Source organism: Palaemon carinicauda, chromosome 8, assembly GCF_036898095.1.
Source record: "Palaemon carinicauda isolate YSFRI2023 chromosome 8, ASM3689809v2, whole genome shotgun sequence".
In the NCBI taxonomy this organism is placed as follows: Eukaryota; Metazoa; Arthropoda; class Malacostraca; order Decapoda; family Palaemonidae; genus Palaemon; species Palaemon carinicauda.
This window is the reverse complement of record NC_090732.1, coordinates 144,099,279-144,121,078: the sequence shown is the minus strand read 5'-3', so window position 1 is coordinate 144,121,078 and position 21,800 is coordinate 144,099,279. Positions and strand designations below refer to the sequence as shown.

The 21,800-nt window shown below is 46.0% G+C and overlaps 2 protein-coding genes across 2 annotated transcripts in view; one reads left to right on the top strand and one right to left on the bottom strand.

The window, feature by feature from the left end:
* The window catches only part of eIF2Bepsilon (eukaryotic translation initiation factor 2B subunit epsilon), a 102,285-nt gene extending 93,620 nt beyond the window's left edge, over nt 1-8,665 (top strand). The window contains exons 12-13 of the mRNA XM_068379141.1: nt 8,008-8,163; nt 8,358-8,665. Of these exons, the coding sequence (XP_068235242.1) occupies nt 8,008-8,163; nt 8,358-8,426 (225 nt within the window). The 3' untranslated portion in view covers nt 8,427-8,665. The remainder of the gene's footprint in view (nt 1-8,007; nt 8,164-8,357) is intronic.
* A 231-nt stretch (nt 8,666-8,896) lies between these two features.
* The window catches only part of ND-B16.6 (NADH dehydrogenase (ubiquinone) B16.6 subunit), a 35,206-nt gene continuing 22,302 nt past the window's right edge, over nt 8,897-21,800 (bottom strand). Inside the window, exons 3-4 of the mRNA XM_068379142.1 lie at nt 15,283-15,391; nt 8,897-9,170 (exon numbers count right to left, since the gene is read on the bottom strand). Coding sequence (XP_068235243.1) covers nt 9,000-9,170; nt 15,283-15,391 — 280 coding nt within the window. The 3' untranslated portion in view covers nt 8,897-8,999. The remainder of the gene's footprint in view (nt 9,171-15,282; nt 15,392-21,800) is intronic.

Genomic DNA, 21,800 nt, shown 5'->3' with positions numbered 1-21,800 from the left:
CAGGAGCGAGCGTTCCCGTTCGAGGTCGCGTTCGAGGTATAGCAGAAAGCGCTCCCGCTCCCCAGGCCGTAAGTATAGGAGAAGTGGATCTCCCGGTGGCGCCCGGATCTACGTATCTTCGCGGGACTCAAAGGTGCTTTGTTCCCCAGACCGTCGGTCCAGTGAGCGATCTCCAAGGCTGCCGTCCTCTAAGCACAGCCTTGACCCTCGCGACCTGGCTCGCAATAAAGACCTCTCTAGAAAGCATAAGTCCTCGAGGCCTCCGGTTCACCCCGCCCAGCGGGGGGAAACGCGCTTCTTGCCAGGCAGCCTGGCCGAACCAGCCCAGCTGGTGTGGCCTTCGGGTCGGAAGGAACGGTTCCCGCTGTCGGGTCAGCCCACGGGAACCGCGTCCTCGGCACCCAGAGCCTTAGGGCGTACGAGAGTCCCCGCTGAACCAGCGGTGCCTGCATTATCCCGAGCCCCTGGTGCGGACATACCCGCAGATGAGGTCCAATACCTCGGCAGGACGGCGCCCCTGGCCCCAAGGGCTAGGCGTCCAGTCGGCGTGCCCGGTAACCCGGCTCCCCCGCCCCAGGCCGAGACCTCGGCTGACGAAGGGAAGGGTTCCCCGACGGAGGACTCCACCTATAGGAGAGTGGTTAGCCTTATCAGAAGGCACCACAAAATAGCAGAACCTGCGGCTACGGATGGAGATTCCTGGAGGTCAAGCCTTCTGAGGATCATGCAGACTCCCTCCCAACCTAAGACGTCCCTACCACTCCCTCTAGCCCGAGATCTAGTTCTAGGGCAAGAGTATATCGACAAGGTAGTGCCCAGCAATGCCGAGGCCCCCAAAACCCAGAGTGCCTCGAAATTGCTCCAGGGCCTCAGAACCCAAGGCAAAGTCTATGTGCCAGCGGGACGTCGCCCAGGTCCCTGTAAAGTGGAGTCAGCCGTAGACATCCTGAGTCAAGGCGTCTCAGACAATAGAGCCTCTTCGGCCCCAGTCTGTTTCTCGCCAGCTGAAGCCTCCATGATGGAGAAAATGTCGCGAGACTTAGTGAACGTCTCCTCTTGGCTGGACTGGTGGGCTTCCATTTTGGTCGGTGTTAAAGCCTCCTTCGACCCTGAGGACCCTGACCAGCAAGGCCTACTGAGGGACCTCATTACCTCCGGGGGTAAAACCCTGAAGTTTCTGACTTATCAGTCTCTCGCTCTAACAGCTAACTGGGTTCTCCGTAAGCGAGACACTGTGCTAACGAAGGTGTCTCGGAAGGTACCAGACAGGGAGGCGCGAGCCATTCGCAGCCTACCCCTGTGGGGAGAGTCTCTGTTTCCTCTGCAGGAACTAGAAGCCATAATGGAGAAGGTCTCGAAAAAGAAAGAGGCTAACGTCCCCAGACCGACGACTTCTAGGAGACCTCCATACAAGAGGTCCGTCTCGGATAGCGCCGCGACGCCCCAAGCCTCTTCCAGCACTACGAGGAGAGAGAGGCCCCCTCTTCCTCCTGGTCCACAACGCCTCAGCCCTTCCGCAGGGGAGTTCAAGCGCCCTCAAGCTCCTTCAGGTCGGGTTACTCCGCCTCTAGGAGAGGCAGATCAGGCCGCCCCTCTAGAAGAAGATAGAGTGGGAGGCCCCCTATCCCCGCCCAAGCCTCGGGTTGGGGGATGCCTCAGACAACATTGGCAAGCATGGAAGGCTCAAGGGGCAGAGCCTTGGACAGTGTCCGTACTAAAGGAGGGCTACAGACTTCCGTTCCTAACGGAACCACCCCCTCTTATTCCGGCCAACCGGACAGAATAGCTAGCTCCCAAAGACCCGTTAAAGAGGACCGCCCTTCAAGAGGAGGTATCCTCCATGTTAGAGAAGGGTGCCATGGAAGAAGTTCTTCTCCCAGGGCCAGGTTTCTACAGTCGCCTGTTCCTGGTGGAGAAAGCGACCAGGGGGTGGAGACCGGTTATAGATCTGTCAGCTCTCAACAAGTTCGTCAAGAAGACGGACTTCAAAATGGACACTCTGAAGTCAGTCCTGCTGTCCTTGAGGGAGAAAGATTTTATGATGACCGTCGACCTCAAGGACGCATACTTCCAAATTCCGATCCACCCCTCGAGTTGGAAGTTCCTCCGGGTGAAATGGGGTTCCCAGATCCTGCAATTCAGGACTCTTTGCTTCGGTCTGTCAACAGCGCCCCAGGTGTTCACGAGAGTCTTCACGACTGTCTCAGTGAGGGCTCACGAACGAGGCATCCGCCTTATCAGATACCTGGATGACTGGTTGCTCCTTTCCGCCTCAAAGGTCCTCTTGGAGGAACAAGGGAGAAGTCTCCTCCAGTTTTGCAGAGATCTGGGGATTGTAATCAACCCGAAGAAATCAAATCTATCCCCGTCCACCAGAATGAACTACTTGGGGATGACATTAGACACCATTCGGGGAAAAGTTTTCCCTTCGGAGGACAGGATAAGGGACCTCAGGCACATCATTCAGCCGTTACTGTCAGAACACCCCAGGAGAGCGAAATACTGGCAGAGGCTGATAGGCCACCTGGTCTCATTGGAGAAACTAGTTCCCCAGGGGAGGGTAAGGCTCAGATCCATCCAATGGAATCTCAAGAACCTCTGGTGCCAGACGGACTCACAGCAAGTGCTAATTCCAGTCCTTCCAAACACGAGACCCTCCCTGGAATGGTGGCACTGCCAGTCGAACTCCCTCAAGGGGATGCCCTTCGGGACCGGCCCTCCCGAGTTACTTCTGTACACAGACGCCTCCAACCAGGGATGGGGAGCCCATCTCCTCGACGAAACGGTACGAGGTACCTGGTTGGAAGGGGAGAAGCAACTCCACATCAATGTCCTGGAGTTGAAGGCAGTCCAGAAGGCGTGCCTACACTTCACAAGTCTGCTAAAGGGAAACACCGTGGCGTTGATGTGCGACAACGCCACAGTAGTAGCATACATAAAGAAACAGGGAGGCTTGAAATCGAGAGAGTTGTGCGATCTCACCATAGAGATTCTAAATTGGGCAGAAGAAAATCACGTGGTGTTGTTAGTAAGATTCATTCCCGGGAAGAATAACGTTCTGGCCGACGGCCTCAGCAGAATGGGCCAGATAGTAGGGACAGAATGGTCCCTTCTCCCGGAAGTAGCCAGGCTCATCATTCAGCGCTGGGGTTCCCCGGTGATGGACCTCTTTGCAACAAAACTCAACGCCCAACTCCCAGTCTATTGCTCCCCTGTACCAGACCCGAAAGCAGCCTTAGAAGACGCCTTTCAGCACAAGTGGGACGATCTGGATGTGTACGCTTTTCCCCCTTTCACGTTGATAAGACAAGTGCTCAACAGAGTAAGGACCGCCCGAAACCTAAAGATGACTTTGGTAGCGCCCTGGTGGCCGGAGAGAGAGTGGTTCGCGGATCTAAAAGACCTAGCGAGTCAACCGCCGTGGCCTCTGCCCGCCAGGTCAGACCTTCTGCAGCAGCCTCACTTTCTCAGGCTCCACGACAACCCACTCTCCCTTCGTCTTCACGCCTGGAGACTATCGAGCGGCTCCTGCAGAAGGAAGGATATTCTCCCTCCACGGCTAAGAGAATGTCTCTATACCTGAGAAAGTCGTCAATCGCGGTATACCAGGCAAAATGGGCCTCCTTCACGAAGTGGTGCTCTGAGAGGCACATTAGACCTCTTAAGGCCTCTGTCCCAGACATAGCAGATTTTCTGGTGTTTCTTAGGGACAAGGTAGGAATGTCAATTCCAGCCATAAAAGGAGTTCGAGCCACCTTAGGCCAAGTCTTCCTCCTGAAGGGCATCGAGACACATAGCGATGCTTGTCAAGAGTTTCGAGCAGTCTTGCCCCTCACAGGCGAGTAGGGTGCCCCAGTGGGACTTAGCCAAGGTCCTGAAGATGCTGTGTCGTCCCCCCTTTGAACCCTTGAAGGATATCGTAGACAAAGATCTCACCCTCAAGGCCGTCTTCTTGCTGGCCTTGGCGTCCGCTAAGAGAGTGGGAGAGATCCATGGTCAGTCATACGACGTTTCTCATTCAAAGGGGTGGAAAGAAGTATCCTTCAAGTTCGTGCCTTCTTTTGTGGCCAAGACTCAGAACCCAGCAGTCTGGGACCCGAAGTTTGAGGGTTTCTCAATTCCTGCCATCCATAAGACAGGCAATGCAGAAGACTTGAAATTATGCCCGGTGCGAACAATTAGGAAATACCTGGAAAGGACAGCGCATCTCAGACCAGGCATCAAGAGCCTCTTCGTTTCCACAGGTATTAATAAGAAACAAGTTTCCAAAAACACCATTTCCTTCTGGTTGAAACAAGTTATCACCAGAACCTACAAGAAAGATGGCATGGCAGTGCCAGGCACTCCCCGGCCTCATGACATCAGGGGCCTGAGCACCTCCTTAGCCTTTGAGAAAAACATGGCAGTGGGGCAGATCCTGCGAGCAGGTACGTACTTGGTCGAACCAGTCAACCTTTACTGCCCACTACCTCAAGGACTACTCAAGAAAATCCTTGGACGTGTTCTCCATTGGAACAGTCATCTCCGCCCTCCAAGCGGTGTAACGGTAAAAACCCCAGGCGCGTTCAAAACTAGCGACCGGTAGGGACAAGTGCGGTTTCCTACCTCCTACCCAGTTGCTTACTTGCCTCTTCGGGGAATACCGACTGTTCCCATAAGATAACACATTCTTCACGACTACGCTCCTGGAAGGAACGTCAAAAGAAGTTTTTCAAAGGGTGAGTACTTAGACACTAACGTGAATTTTTGTGTAATTACCCTCGCTTCCGCTTTCTTGTAGGTCCCGTTATCCATAGGCCTCTTGGCCTCCACGGCCCGGGTCAGGGGGTCAGAATAGCACTCCCGCCTCCTAAAGTGTAAGTCTCCTATAGAAAGTAGTTCGAGGTAAGTATTCGTGTTGGAACAAATAAAAAATTTTAAGTAATTTTTATTTTTCCTAACATACTTACCGAGAACTACAGTACTTTCGGGTAATGGCCCTCCCTTCCTTCCCCGAGTGCCTCTCTTCCCTTGCTAGCATTGTGCTAATTCAATAGAACTTAATGATGAGGCTGACCCAGCCAAGCAGCGACCTACCTTGATCCTACCCTCGGGGCACATTCCTTAATGCCGGGGGTAGGTCTACTTAGAAAGCGGGGTGGGGGGTAACATACGCAAAACTCTGGTCGATAGAGAGGAGATTACCAGTAACTCCTATAGAAAGTAGTTCTCGGTAAGTATGTTAGGAAAAATAAAAATTACTTAAAATTTTTTATTTTATTAGGATTGCAAGTAATGTGTGAACAAGAGAATTGTTGGTGGCAGCTTGAGGAAGGTTAGTGAATGTTGGAATGAAGGAGTGAAGAGGAGATTTTAAGAATGGCTGCTGAGTAATAGTGTACAGAAGTATGAAAGATATAGAGAAAAAATATGGAAGTAAAACATAAGGTAGGCAAAGAGGGCATTCGATTGGAGGTGGTGTTAAGGATTTGGTCATCTGTTTGAAGAGAATTAGAAGTTGTGGAAACAAGTGAAGGTAGTAAGGAAGGGTGGATCAAGAAGAATTGAAGAGACAGGTAAATTTTGAAAATGGAAGGTTGTTGAAGGGAGGAGGCAAGAAAAAGGTGGGCTGAATATTTTGAAAGGTTGCTGAATTTTGAGGATAACAAAGAGGCAGATGTAATTGCTGTTGCAGGTGTTGAAGTGCCATTGATAGGAGATGAGAATGAGAGAGAGATTACAAGAGAGGAAGTGAAAAGAGCACTAGATAAAACAAAAGCAGGAAAAGTACTTGGTTTGGATGGTGTGAGGGCTGAGATGTTAAAGGAAGGGGGTGTAAGTGTACTTGAATGGGTGGTGAAATTCTTTAATGTTTTATGTTGTCAGTGGCAGCAGTGAACTGGGTGTGTGTGCATTGTTCCACTATACAAAGGTAAGGAAGATATGCACGAGTGTTGTAATCCAAGGGCTGTTAGTTTGTTGAGTGTGGTTTTAGAAGAGATAGGGGATGTATGGATTAGGTTATTACAATTAGCCAGACATGCGAGAAATATTTAGCAAAGCAAGTTGGTGTGTTGTGTTTATGGATCTGGAGAAACTTAATTACAGAGTTGATAAGGAGGCGATGTGGAACGTGCTGAGATTACATAGAATTTGTTGAAGGTTGTTACAAGCAGTGAAGAGTTAATACATAGGCAGTAAAGTATTTTTTAGGATAGGAAATGAAGTGAGTGATTCGGTTGTTGTTTGCGGATGGTACCGTATTTGTTGCAAACTCGGAAAAGTTGGGTCAATTAGTGACAGATTTTGGAAGGGTGTGAGAGAAGGAAGTTGGGAATTAATATGGGTAAGAATAAAGTTATGAGATACTCAAGAAGGGAGGTTGGTGCTAGGTTGAAAGTAGATTAGCTTAAGTACTTGGAGTCTTGTTGCTGCAAATGGTTGAATGGAAGCAGATGTACGTCAAGAATGAATGAAGAATGTAGTGTTGGGGAAGTGAAGGGAGTGGTAAAGAATACTGTAGGGTTAGGAATGAAAGTAGAGAGAGTTCTGTATGAGAGAGTGATTTTACTAACTGTGATGCATGGATCAGAGTTGTGGGGAATGAAAGTGACGGAGAGACAAATTGAATGAGTTCGAGATGAAGTGTCTGAGGAGTATGGCTGATGTATCTCAATTAGATAGGAATAGGAACACTATTGAGGGTGAGAACGGGTGTAAGAAATGATTTAGCAGCTGGAGTGGATATGAATGTGTTGTGGTGGTTTGGCCATGTAGAGAGGATGGAAAATGTCTGCTGAAGGTGATGAATGCAAGAATTGATGGGAGAAGGTTTGGGTGGATGAACAGAGAAAAAAAAGCTCTACTTGATAGGATAGATATGAGAAGAAAAAAAAAAGAGCGTGCTAGAAATAGGAATGAATGGCGAGCAATTGAGAGTTCTGGTAGGTCCTGCTGCTTCCTCCAGTTGCCTTAGTGACCATTGACTTCTAGTGTAGCAGCAGTAGGGGATTGATTATAAGAAGCTGCATTTGTTGTGGATAATGGGGGAGGGTGGGCGGTGGCACTCTAGCAGTACCAACCCATCTTTTTTTTTTCTTTCTTTCTTTTTCTCTCTAATGATGGCTATCCTTGGTAGATAGATAGTTAAAAGAGAGAAGTAAGAAGTTACAAACCAAAATATACTGGAATTTTGTTGAACACAAATAGTGCTTGCGCTGCTAGAACTCTTCAGTGGTGGAAGCATGTCATGATGTCTTGAGGTGGGCGTGGCCTATTTTGCCTGGATAGATTGTGGCACCTATAACTTTGAGTCGCGATGGTTTTTGGTTAACGAGTCGTCGTGCCTTGTACTGAAGTTGTGTTAATAATGCACAAATACCTCTGAAAAGTAGTAAGAACTAAAATTCCATAATTGAAAGCCCATGAAAAATAACGCAGTGTTGTACAGTGGGTTACCTAGTGTGTTAGTCAATTGAAGATAGTAATGATCAGCGAATTGGTAGGTTATGAATTGATCCACCCTTGGGCTGCAAGGATTTGCGGATTCTCAGGCCCCTCTGTTACTTAACCCTCATAAAAACAGAGTTGTGACTGTATTCTTCAGATGATTAACAAAGCAGTTAGGTGATGCACTGTAAATTGGCTGGTAGCTATAAAAACAGGTTCCAAAATAAATGTGGCCCTTTTGATAACACATCGCCTTTCTTCCTTTTAGATATGATTATGACACACGATTTGAGTGTGGGGACTGGTGATGAGCTAAAAGGCAATTTTGAATTGGTCACATATAATTTTTCCCCATTCTGTTTGTATTGTTCTTAGTACAAAAGTTATTAATAAATAAATCATATAATACTTCTACTTCTATGCCTGTTCTATTATTTTATTTCCTTAGTCTTAAATTCTTTGTCAAATTTAGAGATGTTTTGCCAATTCTGCAATATTTGAAGTGTACAATTTTCATAAATGTTTAAGAAGTTTTAAGCTTTACCCACAATTTGATTTTAATTATTTATCCATTAACAGGCACTTATGAGTGAGCATAAAGAATACCTACCTCTAGCCCAGAAAATCTTTTACGAGTTAAATCAAGTACATGATGTGTTGGATAATGAGGTTATTATATATTGGTACAAAAAAGAAGGCAACTCTACACCTGTTTCCACTACTATGAAGAATTTGGTAAGGCAATCTTTTTATTGAATGGGATAATAGCATATAGTAACCATATTTAGGTCTTGTTAAACTGTGGACTCTATTTGCACCCATTATGTATAAAACTTGTAGCTAAATTTCTTTTTAAGTAATTGAATTCTTCTTACAATTTTTTCATTCATTGAAAATACTCCAGCATAAGGTTCAATTTTATGTTTCAGATACAAAAATTCATCAATTGGTTAGAAGACGACGATGACGAAGATGAAGAAAGTGAAGACGACGCTTAAATTGAGTTTCAATTTATTCATCCATATAGTACTGCATTGTCCTTTAATAGCTAATATTTTGAAAAAATTCAGTTCCTTCACAACATGCATCCTTCAGGTGTTGCTAGTATTTTTACTGATGTGCCAAGTAATATTGTCCTTTTACTGAAAATTTAATCATAATACCGTGGGTAATTTGTTTCATTTGAAAGTATTGTGCTCTGCCATGTGGATTGTAATTTAATGATGAAAATACACAAGGTTTTATTCCCCTCCCTGTGTAATGCAGGTTGATTAACTTTAGACTGCCAAACCTGGAAATCTGTTGATTACAACATATTTACTGTTACATCACTAAGTATGATGAAAAATGTGCTGCAAGTTTAAATAATTTTTTTCATGTACTGTACTGTATAAAATATCAACAAATGTGTTGCAAGTTTTTAAAAGAATATTTAAAACTTTTATCATATGGAAATTAAACAAACCAATACTTGAACCAGTTTAATATATTTTAGTACAGGACCTTATTACGAAGGCAGTTATATCTAAAAATTTATTTACAATTAAGAATATCTTTAGCTTTCAAATTAATTAAACCCAGAAGCTGAAATGGGTGCCTCGTGCGTGGGCTCTTGAATCTCCATGGGCATAGAATTCCTTAGAGATTGGATCTATGAATTTTTCTTGGGTAACAGTCTTGTAGATGGGCTCTCCATAATAAGTGCCAACTTCCCACCCTTCCACACCAGCCATGAGTTTCTCCTGTAAAGAGAGAATTATTTTTTTTTAAATCATTCCTCAAACAAAAATATGCACTAACATTAGTTCCTCTTACAATTTCTGCTTGTGAAGTTCCAATAATATTTACAAGCTTGATAGCTTCCAAAGTGAAAATAAAAATAAAATTAAAAATAAATTGCAATCTTACCCCATTACCACAGACATCCAAGAATACAAATTTGCCCATTAAATGACCTATCCCTAAAAGGTAAATAGGGTTTGCACAATCAATGCCTACAACAGTATTAGCACTATTGTAGTAAAACTCATTGAACTTTTCACAAAATTTATGCAAGAATGCTCCACAAAAAGGGAAACATAAAAAGACCTGAAAATTACTGCCAAATATGTTTACTCCTAAAATATTTACAAAGATCAATACTGACCAAGTCAATGTAATTAGCCGACTAATTGAAAAGTCAACAGAGTGACATTTATAACTATGAAAAAGCATATATGCCCCCTGTGGCCGCGGGGGCATATAAAAATTAGAATTGCGCCAACGTTATCCCTGCGTGTCGTAAGAGGCGACTAAAAGGGACGGGACGAGGGGGCTGGGAACCCCCTCTCCTGTAAAAAATTCCTGCGAGACATCGACAAGGAGATGGAGCTGGGGGGAGAGTGACTGCTCCCCGCACTCTAGTTTTGGGGTGTTTAAATGTGCGTGGATGTAGTACGATAGAGAGTAAAAGATGTGAGATTGGAAGTATGTTTAGAAGTAGAAGGATGGATGTAATGGCCTTGTGTGAGACAAAGATGAAAGGAAAGGGTGAAGTGATGTTTGGTGAAATGTCTGGTAGAGTGTCTGGGATTGAAAGGGGAAGAGCGAGAGAGGGTGTGGCGTTATTGCTGAGTGAATGGATGACAGGTAAAGTAGTGGAATGGAAGGAGATATCATCTAGGTTAATATGGGTAAGGGTTAGGTTGGGTAGGGAATGTTGGGCGTTTGTCAGTGCGTATGGGCCAGGTAGTGAGAAAAGTGAAGAAGATCGGAATGAGTTCTGGAATGATTTAACTAGGTGTGTAGAAGAACGGGGTAGAAGGAATTATGTAGTTGTTATGGGTGACTTGAATGCTAGAGTGGGTGCTGGAGAGGTAGAAGGTGTCATTGGTAAGTATGGCGTACCAGGTGAAAATGAGAGTGGTGAGAGACTGGTAGACATGTGTGTTGAACAAGAGATGGTAATAGGTGCTAGCTTCTTTAAAAAGAAAGATAAGAATAAGTATACATGGGTAAGAGTGGCAAATGGAAGAGTAGTAGAAAGGGCATTAATGGATTATGTGTTGGTAACTAAAAGAATGTTTGGAAGATTGAAAGACGTGCACGTGTTTAGGGGTATGGCTAACGGTATGTCTGATCATTTTTTGGTGGAAGGAAAATTAGTTGTAGCAAAAGAGTGGGGGAATAGAGTAGGTGGATGTAAAAGGGAGGTAGTGAGGATTGAAGAGCTAATAAAACCGGGGGTAAAAAGTAAATATCAGGAAAGGTTGAAAATGGCATATGATGAGGTGAGAGTAAGAGAAACTGGTAATTTAGAGGAGGAATGGAAGTTAGTAAAAGAAAATTTTGTTGGGATTGCAAGTGATGTATGTGGCAAGAAGGTTGTTGGAGGCAGCATGAGGAAGGGCAGTGAATGGTGGAATGAAGGAGTGAAGGTGAAAGTGGAAGAGAAAAAGAGGGCTTTTGAAGAATGGCTGCAGAGTAATAGTATAGAGAAGTATGAAAAATATAGAGAGAAAAAGGTGGAAGTAAAGCGCAAGGTACGTGAGGCAAAGAGGGCAGCTGACCTGAGGTGGGGTCAGGGATTGGGTCAGTCATATGAAGAGAATAAGAAGAAGTTTTGGAAAGAAGTGAAGAGAGTAAGGAAGGCTGGCGCAAGAATTGAAGAGACAGTGAAAGATGGAAATGGAAGGTTGTTAAAAGGAGAGGAGGCAAGGAAAAGGTGGGCGGAATATTTTGAAAGTTTGCTGAATGTTGAGGATAATAGGGAGGCAGATATAATTGCTGTTCCAGGTGATGAGGTGCCAGTGATGGGAGATGAGAATGAGAGAGAGATAACAATAGAGGAAGTGAGGAGAGCACTAGATGAAACGAGAGTAGGAAAAGCATCTGGTATGGACGGTGTGAAAGCTGAGATGTTGAAGGAAGGGGGTGTGACTGTACTTGAATGGTTGGTGAGATTGTTTAATATGTGTTTTGTGTTGTCAATGGTACCAGTAGATTGGGTTTGTGCATGTATTGTACCACTATATAAGGGTAAGGGAGATGTGCATGAGTGTTGTAATTCAAGAGGTATTAGTTTGTTGAGTGTAGTTGGAAAAGTGTATGGTAGAGTACTGATTAATAGGATTAAGGATAAAACAGAGAATGCAATCTTGGAAGTACAGGGTGGTTTTAGAAGAGGTAGGGGTTGTATGAATCAGATTTTTACAGTTAGGCAGATATGCGAGAAATATTTAGCAAAAGGTAAGGAGGTGTATGTTGCGTTTATGGATCTGGAGAAAGCATATGATAAGAGTTGATAGGGAAGCAATGTGGGATGTGATGAGGTTATATGGAGTTGGTGGAAGGTTGTTGCAAGCAGTGAAAAGTTTATACAAAGGTAGTAAAGCATGTGTTAGAATAGGAAATGAAGTGAGTGATTGGTTTCCGGTGAGAGTGGGGCTGAGACAGGGATGTGTGGTGTCGCCGTGGTTGTTTAACTTGTATGTTGATGGAGTGGTGAGAGAGGTGAATGCTCGAGTGCTTGGACGAGGATTAAAACTGGTAGGCGAGAATGACCATGAATGGGAGGTAAATCAGTTGTTGTTTGCGGATGATACTGTACTGGTAGCAGACACAGAAGAGAAGCTTGACCGACTAGTGACAGAATTTGGAAGGGTGTGTGAGAGAAGGAAGTTGAGAGTTAATGTGGGTAAGAGTAAGGTTATGAGATGTACGAGAAGGGAAGGTGGTGCAAGGTTGAATGTCATGTTGAATGGAGAGTTACTTGAGGAGGTGGATCAGTTTAAGTACTTGGGGTCTATTGTTGCAGCAAATGGTGGAGTGGAAGCAGATGTACGTCAGAGAGTGAATGAAGGTTGCAAAGTGTTGGGGGCAGTTAAGGGAGTAGTAAAAAATAGAGGGTTGGGCATGAATGTAAAGAGAGTTCTATATGAGAAAGTGATTGTACCAACTGTGATGTATGGATCGGAGTCGTGGGGAATGAAAGTGATGGAGAGACAGAAATTGAATGTGTTTGAGATGAAGTGTCTGAGGAGTATGGCTGGTGTATCTCGAGTAGATAGGGTTAGGAACGAAGTGGTGAGGGAGAGAACGGGTGTAAGAAATGAGTTAGCGGCTAGAGTGGATATGAATGTGTTGAGGTGGTTTGGCCATGTTGAGAGAATGGAAAATGGTTGTCTGCTAAAGAAGGTGATGAATGCAAGAGTTGATGGGAGAAGTACAAGAGGAAGGCCAAGGTTTGGGTGGATGGATGGTGTGAAGAAAGCTCTGGGTGATAGGAGGATAGATGTGAGAGAGGCAAGAGAGCGTGCTAGAAATAGGAATGAATGGCGAGCGATTGTGACGCAGTTCCAGTAGGCCCTGCTGCTTCCTTCGGGGCCTTAGATGACCGCGGAGGTAGCAGCAGTAGGGGAGTCAGCATTATGAAGCTTCATCTGTGGTGGAAATGTGGGAGGTTGGGCTGTGGCACCCTAGCAGTACCAGCTGAACTCGGTTGAGTCCCTGATTAGGCTGAAGGAACATAGAGAGTAGAGGTCCCCTTTTTGTTTTGTTTCATTGTTGGTGTCGGCTACCCCCCAAAATTGGGGGAAGTGCCTTGGTATATAGATAGAATAGATAGAAAAAGCATTTGATTCTGTAGAATCTTGAGCAGTAGTGAAAGTCCCTTCAAAATCAAGAATTATATTGTTATGTTACAGCACTTGAAGATATCTATATGGGCAGTAAAGCAATCCTAAAACTACATGGAGATCGTGAGAAAATTCCAAATGAGAAAGGAGTTATTCACAACTTGTCTAGAGAAAAATTTAGGAATTAACATTAGTGGGGAAAAACTTTAAGATTTTTATATGACACAGTTCTATTTATTTAATCATGGGAGAAATTGCAAGATGATAGAAAACTTAAATGGAAAAGGCAATAAAGTAAGACAGAAAATGATTGAGTAAAATTATGATATGGAGTTTCCCCAGAACATGAGACCAAAATTAAAAGATGGATAAGCATGGCATAGAGAGCTTTTGGTAAAACAAAATAAGATAAAATAAAATATCACTTTCTAATAAGAATAAAGTATTAAAACAGGTGGTCCTACCAGCATTAATTTGTGCATTAGAAACTTTGAGCCTTACTATAGCCTTAGAACATAAGCTAGTTACAACTCTAAAGAGCTATGGAAAGAATAATGATAGGATTAACACTAAGAGACAGTAAAAATAGCAACATGGATATGAGAGCAAATTAAAGTAGATGGTATAATAACAAGAAGAAATGAATGTGGGCAGGACATACAATGAGAATGATGGACAAAAAGAATAACAGAATGGGTGGGTCCCTTAGAGATTGCAAAGGAAGAGGAGGAAGAAATAGCAGACAAAGGATTGACAAGGTAAGAATATTTGCAGGAATAGAAAGACCATAAACAGATGGCCAGTTTCTTTGACAAGAAACTTGCCACCTGTGCGGTAACCTGTGATCTGCGCTCTACCTCGTGGCACAGAGAGCATGAAAACGACATAGATGGCTGGGCTGAGTGTGTGAGCCAGTGTCTGCCAAGGATGCCCGAAGGGTCTGCAAGGACAGAAGGTTGTGGATAAAGATGCTTATCCTCACATTAAGAGAGTTCAGCAAACGCAATCGTTCTAAGAGGAGGGTGTGATGTAGAAGCATTCTCGTGAGCACTATCCTGTAGATCCTCTAATGGGAGAGGATCTTCTGGTTCCAAAGGCGTAAGGTACCTCCCCTTGCTACTATATTAGCACTATAACAGCTGGTGCGTGACGAGAACCCGGAAAAAAAAAAAGAGAGAGAGAGAGAGAGAGAGAGAGTGATTCCTCCGGAGAGGGAACCAGATCTGACATAGTCAGAGGCGACACATGTTGGTTTCTGTAAAGTCTCAGTAACATAGGATCTCTAAAAGTTCTCACTCGCAAACGAGAGAGATGTTCACCCGAAGGAGAGACTCGCCTCAGACGTTGCTCCATCACTGGCGGAAGAGTTGGCTCAGTGAGGGGGGGAAGTGTCATCTTCGATGTCAGCAAGAGACAGCAAAGCAGAGACATCGGCAGCAACTACGAGGTTGTCAGGGGCAGCGCTCAAAGGAGAAGGATCCACCTCCGAGGAGGCAGGTGTTCGCTTCCTCTCGGCACCTAGATGGAGTTCCAGCAACGCCTCCTTTGACGGGGACTAGCCAAGATCAGCGATGGTCAAGCCTGAAACAAATAAAAAAAAAGAACAGGCGCTCCCTGGAGAAGGGGCAGAACTGTTTCTCCATGGGAAACAGTACTGTCCCTTGATCCCCGAGGTTGACCCTGGGTTAAACGGTCTGCGCTAATACACGGCCGTTCCCTAGGGGAGACTAATCAAGGAGGAGCCTCAGGAAGAGATCGGGTAGGTCAAACGAAGAAGTCCGAGATTTCTTAGTCTTCGAGGAAGACCCCAAAGGCAAATAATCTCTCTTAGACTTCTTTGTTTGCCTACGCCTGAACCTCTCCCACTGGGAGGCTGAGGTGCTGGACAAATGCGCATGAGGCAAAAACAAAAAGAATATAAGAAAATTTTCCAAAATCTTATTCCGAATATTTCAAATGTTTAGTTAAATGGAAACTCAATGGAGAGAGAGAGAGCAGCGATGTCCACATTCCACCTGAGCCAAAAGCAATGTGAGTGCTCAACTCGGGTGCGAGAATGAGCGAGGTAGCCAGCTAACCCCCACCCCACCCGCTGTCTAATGATTGGGATAGTTATCCCCCGCTAAAAGTATTATAGCTTGTCTTTCAGCCACGCCGAAAGCAATATCCCTATAAATAGCGAGAGTTTGTATAGATTGACGGAACAAACTTATGTTACCATACTAAAAGGAAAACTTACCTCTTCTTCACGATTCTTGCGTAACTGCAAGAGGAGGGCACGATCTCGTTCTGCCAGTAACAAAGGTGTAATGGCCAACTCTCCACTCTTCATCTCAATTTCTTCATTCCTGAATAATAAATATACAATAGAAAACAAAATCATAGCAAAAACTTCATACATAACTATAAATTACACACTGCCTAGATGGGGCAATACCACCGATGGCTTTGTGATGTACAAATTATAAATACAGCAAAATAAAGCATATGCGATGTACAGTAGTAAAATTATATTTTCATAATAAAATGGAGTTTTTATGATAAAACAAAGTTTTGTGAATACTTACCTGGCAGTTATATATACATAGCTAATTATCTCTATTTCGGCAGAATTTTTCTAAAACTAGGCAACCGCCTTGTGGTGGTTGGGTGGTAACACCTGTTAAAGGGTGGTAGGAGGAATCATTCCCGTTTTCTGTTCTTCAGTTCATCTATGCCCGACCTGTCTCCTGAGGGGAGGTGGGTGGGCCTTCGAATGTATATATAACTGCCAGGTAAGTATTCACAAAACTTTGTTTTATCATAAAAACTCCATTTTTATGAATAGAACTTACCTGGCAGTTATATATACATAGCTGATTAACACACTTGGAGGAGGGTGATAGACAGTAACATCGTTGGGGAAACAACCAAAAAAGTTGTAGGATAAATAAACATCTTGATTCCTTACCTGCTAAGGTAGCTGACTTCAAAGGTTCCTGCCTCTTAAGTCGCTTTCCCTTAGGAGTGTCAGCCAGGATGTGACCTGCAGTGCTGAAAAACACTCAATCGAGTCTGTCAACGGGGTGAGACCAACAATCTGACTAGACTTCGAGACTACCTATTGCCCAAAATAAAAAACCGCAACTTTACCAAACCAACCACCTAACATTTGCAAAGTAGATAAAAATAATCTAACTAGACTGAGGTGACTGTACACAAGTCGAAGTCCTCAGACAACCAATAAAAAATACACCAACCTATGTACAAGTAAACAAAACTAAGGTTGAGGGGAGGTAGTAACTCCTTTACCTAATACAGAAGCCGTAGCTATGTATGGTCCCAAGGTATAACATTTCTCATAATCCACCCTCACCTCTCTGAGGTAATGAGAGGCGAACACAGAGTTGCTCCTCCAGAATGTCGCATCCATAATTTGACGGAGCGACATGTTCTTGCGGTAAGCAAGCGAGGTCGCAATGGCCCTCACTTCGTGAGCTTGCACTTTTAAAAGTCCGAAGTGTTCCTCCTCACACAAGAGATGCGCTTCTCTTATCACTTCCCTCAGGAAAAAGGATAAAGCGTTCTTGGAAAGGGGCTTTTGAGGATCTTTCACAGAACACCACAGGGAGCTAGAAGAGCCTCTCACACTTTTTGTGCGAGACAAGTAGGTCTTGAGGGCTCGTACTGGACAGAGCAGCCTCTCTTGCTCTTGACCCACTAGGTTGGTCAAGTTAGGAACCTCAAAGGTCCTCGGCCAGGGCTTAGAAGGGTTCTCGTTCTTAGCGAGAAAGTCTAATCTCAAGGCACAAACTGCCCCATTCAGATTGAAGCCTACCTGTTTTTCAATTGCATGGACTTCACTAACTCTTTTAGCTGTTGCTAAGGCCAAAAGAAAGAGGGTCTTCTTGGTAACCTCCCTAAGGGGAGCCTGTGAGATGGGCTCAAATCTCTTGGTGCACAGAAATTTAAGAACCACATCAAGGTTCCAAGAAGGGGGCTTTAACTGGGTCTGCTTGGTCGTCTCAAAAGACTTCAAGAGGTCATGTAAGTCCTTGTCGCGAGACAAGTCCAAGCCTCTATGCCGACAGACGGAAGAGAGCATACTTTTGTACCCTTTGATAGTGGACACAGCTAGCTTAGCGTCCTGTCTGAGGTACAACAAGAAATCCGCAATCTGGCTCACAGAGGTAGTGGATGAGGAAATCTTGTGCTTCCTACACCAAGCCCTAAAAGTCTCCCACTTGGACTGGTAGACCCTCTGCGAAGAGACCCTCCTCGCTCTGGCGATAGCTTTCGCAGCTTGCGCTGAAAAGCCTCTCGATCTGACGAGTTTCTCGATAGTCTGAAGGCAGTCAGATTGAGAGCGAGGGGGTTTTGATGATATCTCTCGAAGTGGGGTTGTCTGAGCAGATTTGGACTTGCAGGGAGGCTTCTTGGAAAGTCCATCAACAAGTCCACCACCTCCGTGAACCATTCCCTCATCGGCCAGAACGGAGCTATCAGGATCATCCGTCCCGAATCGAGGAGGGCGAATTTCCTGACTACCAGATTGATGATCTTGAACGGGGGAAAAGCATAAGTGTCCATCCCCGTCCAATCCATCAAAAAGGCGTCTACTGCTATTGCCTCTCTGTCCGGAACTAGGGAGCAATAGATGGGGATCCTCTTGGATAAATTGGAGGCGAAAAGATCGATGAGGGGTCTCCCCCACAGCCTCCAGAGACTCTGACAGACCTGTTGGTTGAGGGTCCATTCTGTGGGAAGGACCTGCCCTTTCCTGCTGAGCATGTCCGCCCTCACATTCTTCCGTCCCTGAACAAACCTCATCAGCAGGCTTATCCTGTTCTCCTTCGCCCAAAGAAGGAGCCCTCTTGCTGTCTCGAAGAGAGACAGAGAGTGAGTCCCTCCTTGCTTCCTGATGTAAGCAAGAGCTGTGGTGTTGTCTGAGTTGACCTCCACAATCTTCCCAGACACCAAGTCCTTGAAGGCCTTTAGCCCCAGAAAAATGGCCATCAGCTCCTTGTTGTTGATGTGCCATCCCAGCTGAATTCCTTCCCAATAGCCTGAGACCTCCTTGCTTCCTAGTGTTGCCCCCCAGCCTGACTCTGATGCGTCTGAAAACAACACTTCAGAAGAGTCTTGACTTCTATTGGAATGGGGAAGGAAAAGGGGTCTTCCTGCATCTTTCTGTTCCATGTCTTCGAAAGAAAGTGCTGAAGAGGCCTTAGGTGGAGTCTCCCCAGAGAGACAAACAGTTCAAGGGAGGATAGAGTCCCCAGCAAACTCATCCACTCCTTCGCTGTGCATCTGTTCTTGTCCAGGAAAGTTCTGACTTTTACGAGACACATGGTCTGTCTTTCCTGAGAGGGAGAAGCCCGAAAAAGAACTGAATTCAGAACTATCCCCAAATACAGAATAGTCTGATTCGGTCTGATCTGAGACTTCTCCCTGTTGATGACCAGGCCTAGATCCTGAGCCATCATAAAAGTCTTCCGTAAATCCTCCAGACATTTCTCCCTCGATCGTGAACGAATCAGCCAATCGTCCAGATAGAAGGATATCCTTATCCCTTCCTGATGCAGCCAACCTGACACATTCGCCATTACCCTGGTGAAGACTTGAGGAGCCGTGCTGAGACCGAAGCAAAGAGCTCTGAATTGGAAGCACTTGCCCTCCATTACAAACCTCAGGTACTTCCTCGAAGTCGGATGGATGGGGACATGGAAATATGCGTCCTGCAAGTCGAGGGACACCATCCAGTCCCCTGGACGTACTGACGCCAGCACCGACTGAGTCGTCTCCATGGAGAACTTTGTCTTCTCCACAAATACGTTGAGAGCGCTGACATCCAGGACGGGTCTCCATCCGCCCGAGTTCTTGGGGACCAGAAACAGGCGATTGTAAAAGCCTGGGGAGACTAGATCCCGAACCGGTTCTATCGCCCCCTTGTCTAGCATTTGGTTGACAAGGTCTACTAGAGCCTTCTGTTTCCCAGGATCTGAGTACCGGGCTACTAAGGCCAGCGGAGCATCTGCGAGAGGAGGTTTTTTCAGAAAGGGGATCTTGTATCCTTCCTTGATGACTGAGAGGGACCAGGTGTCCGCCCCTCTCCTCTTCCAGGACTGCCAAAAACCTGACAGTCTTGCGCCTACTGTCTGGAGGAGACGAACTTCATTTCCTGGAGCGAGGTCTGAAAGAACCCCTGGTAGATCTTGGTCCTGAATCTTGCCTTCTCCCTCTAAAATCTGATCTTGAAGTAGTCCTGCCCCGAAAGGGCTGCTGGAATCTCCTTTCCTCCCGTTTCAAAGAAGGAGGGGCTGCAAAGGGCTTACGAGCAGAACGAGATAAAAGGTCTTGGGTGGCTTTCTGGGCCAGAGAACGCGTAATGTCATTAACCAGGGACTCGGGAAAAAGATGTTGAGAGAGGGGGGCGTAAAGAAGCTCAGACTTTTGAGCATTGGTAACAGACCTAGAAGCAAAAGAGCAAAGCAGAGCTCTCTTCTTTAGGACCCCAGCTGAGAACAGAGCAGCCAACTCATTCGCCCCATCTCTGAGGGCCTTATCCATACAGGACATAAAGCTGGTAAGGTCCCTAGATCCATCCATCTGTTCAGTTTTCCTTGCGAGAGTCCCAAGCGACCAGTCTAGGAAACTAAAAACCTCAAAAGCCTCTAAAAATACCTTTGACGAGATGATCCAGCTCCGACATTGACCACATGACCTTGGCTGAGTTGAGAGCATGCCTTCTAGCAGAGTCCACTAAACCAGAGAAGTCACCCTTGGAGGAGGAAGGCACTCCCAGACCCAAAGGTTCTCCAGTTGCATACCACATACCCGCTCTTGAAGCAAGACGAGCTGGTGGAAACGAGAAGGAAGTCTTAACTGTTTGTCTCCGCTCCATCATCCAGTCATCAATCTTCGTGAGAGCCTTCTTTGCGGAGATAGACAGCTTCATCTTGATGAAGGCCGACTGTTTCTTGGCCTTCTTTCTGTTAAATTGGGACTGAGGAGATTGAGGGGCAGCAGGTTGGAATTCCTCTCCAAAAAGTTCAAGAAGGGAGCGAGAGAGAACTTTGTAATCTCCCACAGCGTCGGCAGGATTATCATCGTCATCAGAAACATCCTCGAGGGCCTGATCCACATCTGCAATATCCTTCGAAAGAGAAGAATCCTTAGAACCCGACAAGGGCAAATCAAAGGCATCATCCTGCAAAAGACGGGTTGCATCCTGGAGTCCCGCGCTAGAAGAATCCTTGGAACGAGAGGCAGTATCGTCCCGAAGAGGCAGGGTGGTATCGCCCTGGGACCGAGAACGAGAGGCAGAGTCGTTCTGTCGTCGAGAGCGAGAGGCGGTATCGTCGTGGCGGCGAGAATGAGAGGCGGTATCGTCGTGGCGGCGAGAATGAGAGGCGGTATCGTCGTGGCGGCGAGAATGAGAGGCGGTATCGTCGTGGCGTCGTGAACGAGAGGCGGTATCGTCGTGGCGTCGAGAACTAGGGTCGGTATCGTCGTGGCGTCGTGAACGAGAGGAGGTATCGTCGTGGCGAAGCGAACGAGAGGAGGTATCGTCGTGGCGAAGCGAACGAGAGGAGGTATCGTCGTGTCGAAGCGAACGGGAGGCGGTATCGTCTTGGTATCGAGAACGAGAAGCAGCGTCGTTCGATAAGGTATCGTCCCGGTATCGAGAACGAGAAAACGTATCGCCCTGGTATCGCGAAGAAGTATCGCCTGGCGAAAGCACACATTCCTCATCCTGGCGTAGAGAGGGAGAAGTTCTCTTTAAAGAAGAACTCCGTTCTCTCTTAGAAGCAGACTTCTTAATCAGCAACGAGTCGTCTTTACGTCTGTCAGACTGGGCGTGAGGGCGGCTAAAGGCTTGTACTAAAGTCAAAAGTTGTTCCTGCATGACAGACATAAAGGATTTAGCAACATCAGCTGGGTCTTGCGGACCCGAAGGGGGGGGCTGATGAATAACACTCGTATCTTCGGCAGCAGGCTTCGTCCTTTTCACAGGCACGGAGTCGAAATCATCCTCCGACGGACAAGGTTCATAACTGCTAGAACCGGGAGAGAAAGAACGAGACCGTTCGTCGCGGTTCCATCTCCTCTTAGTAGGTCTTGAAGCTTCATACTGTACTTCCATTTACGTCTGGACGAATTCGGAGAAGAAAACAACGCATCCGGCTCGTCTTTCCCGTGACGGTCAAGAGCAGCCTGGGAATAGACAACAGGACTGTCTGAGGCGACGGCTGACCGAGGGTACGTACCTCTCACCCCCTTTCAGTCATCGACGTACCTTCTCCCTTGGTCCTGGGAGCTTGGTAGAGGTCTAGGCCTAGGGGGTATGACAGATTCGGTCAGTCGCCACCTCCACTACACTAACACAAGCACTTTCACTTTCCTTACCTTTAAAGGCCTCCAGCTGTTCTTTAATGGCCTTCAACTCGGCCGCCAGGCTAGCGTACCGAGGGTCATCCGTAGATACGGAACCTGTAGGAGGAGCAGGAGTTACTACCTCAAGGGAAGGATCAACTTCCAAAGAGGAATCAATAAAAGGATCAATAGATAAATCTACGCTAAGTTCGTCTTCCTTACCACTAACAGACTTAGACTTAGACCTAGAAGCTCTCCTAACTCTATCGAGCTCTAGCTTACGCACATAGCGCTTCATAATTAACCAATCTTTCTCATCCAAAACCTTACATTCCCCACACCTATTATCAAGGGCACAAACAAAACCCCTACAATGAGAACAAACAGTGTGAGGATCAACCG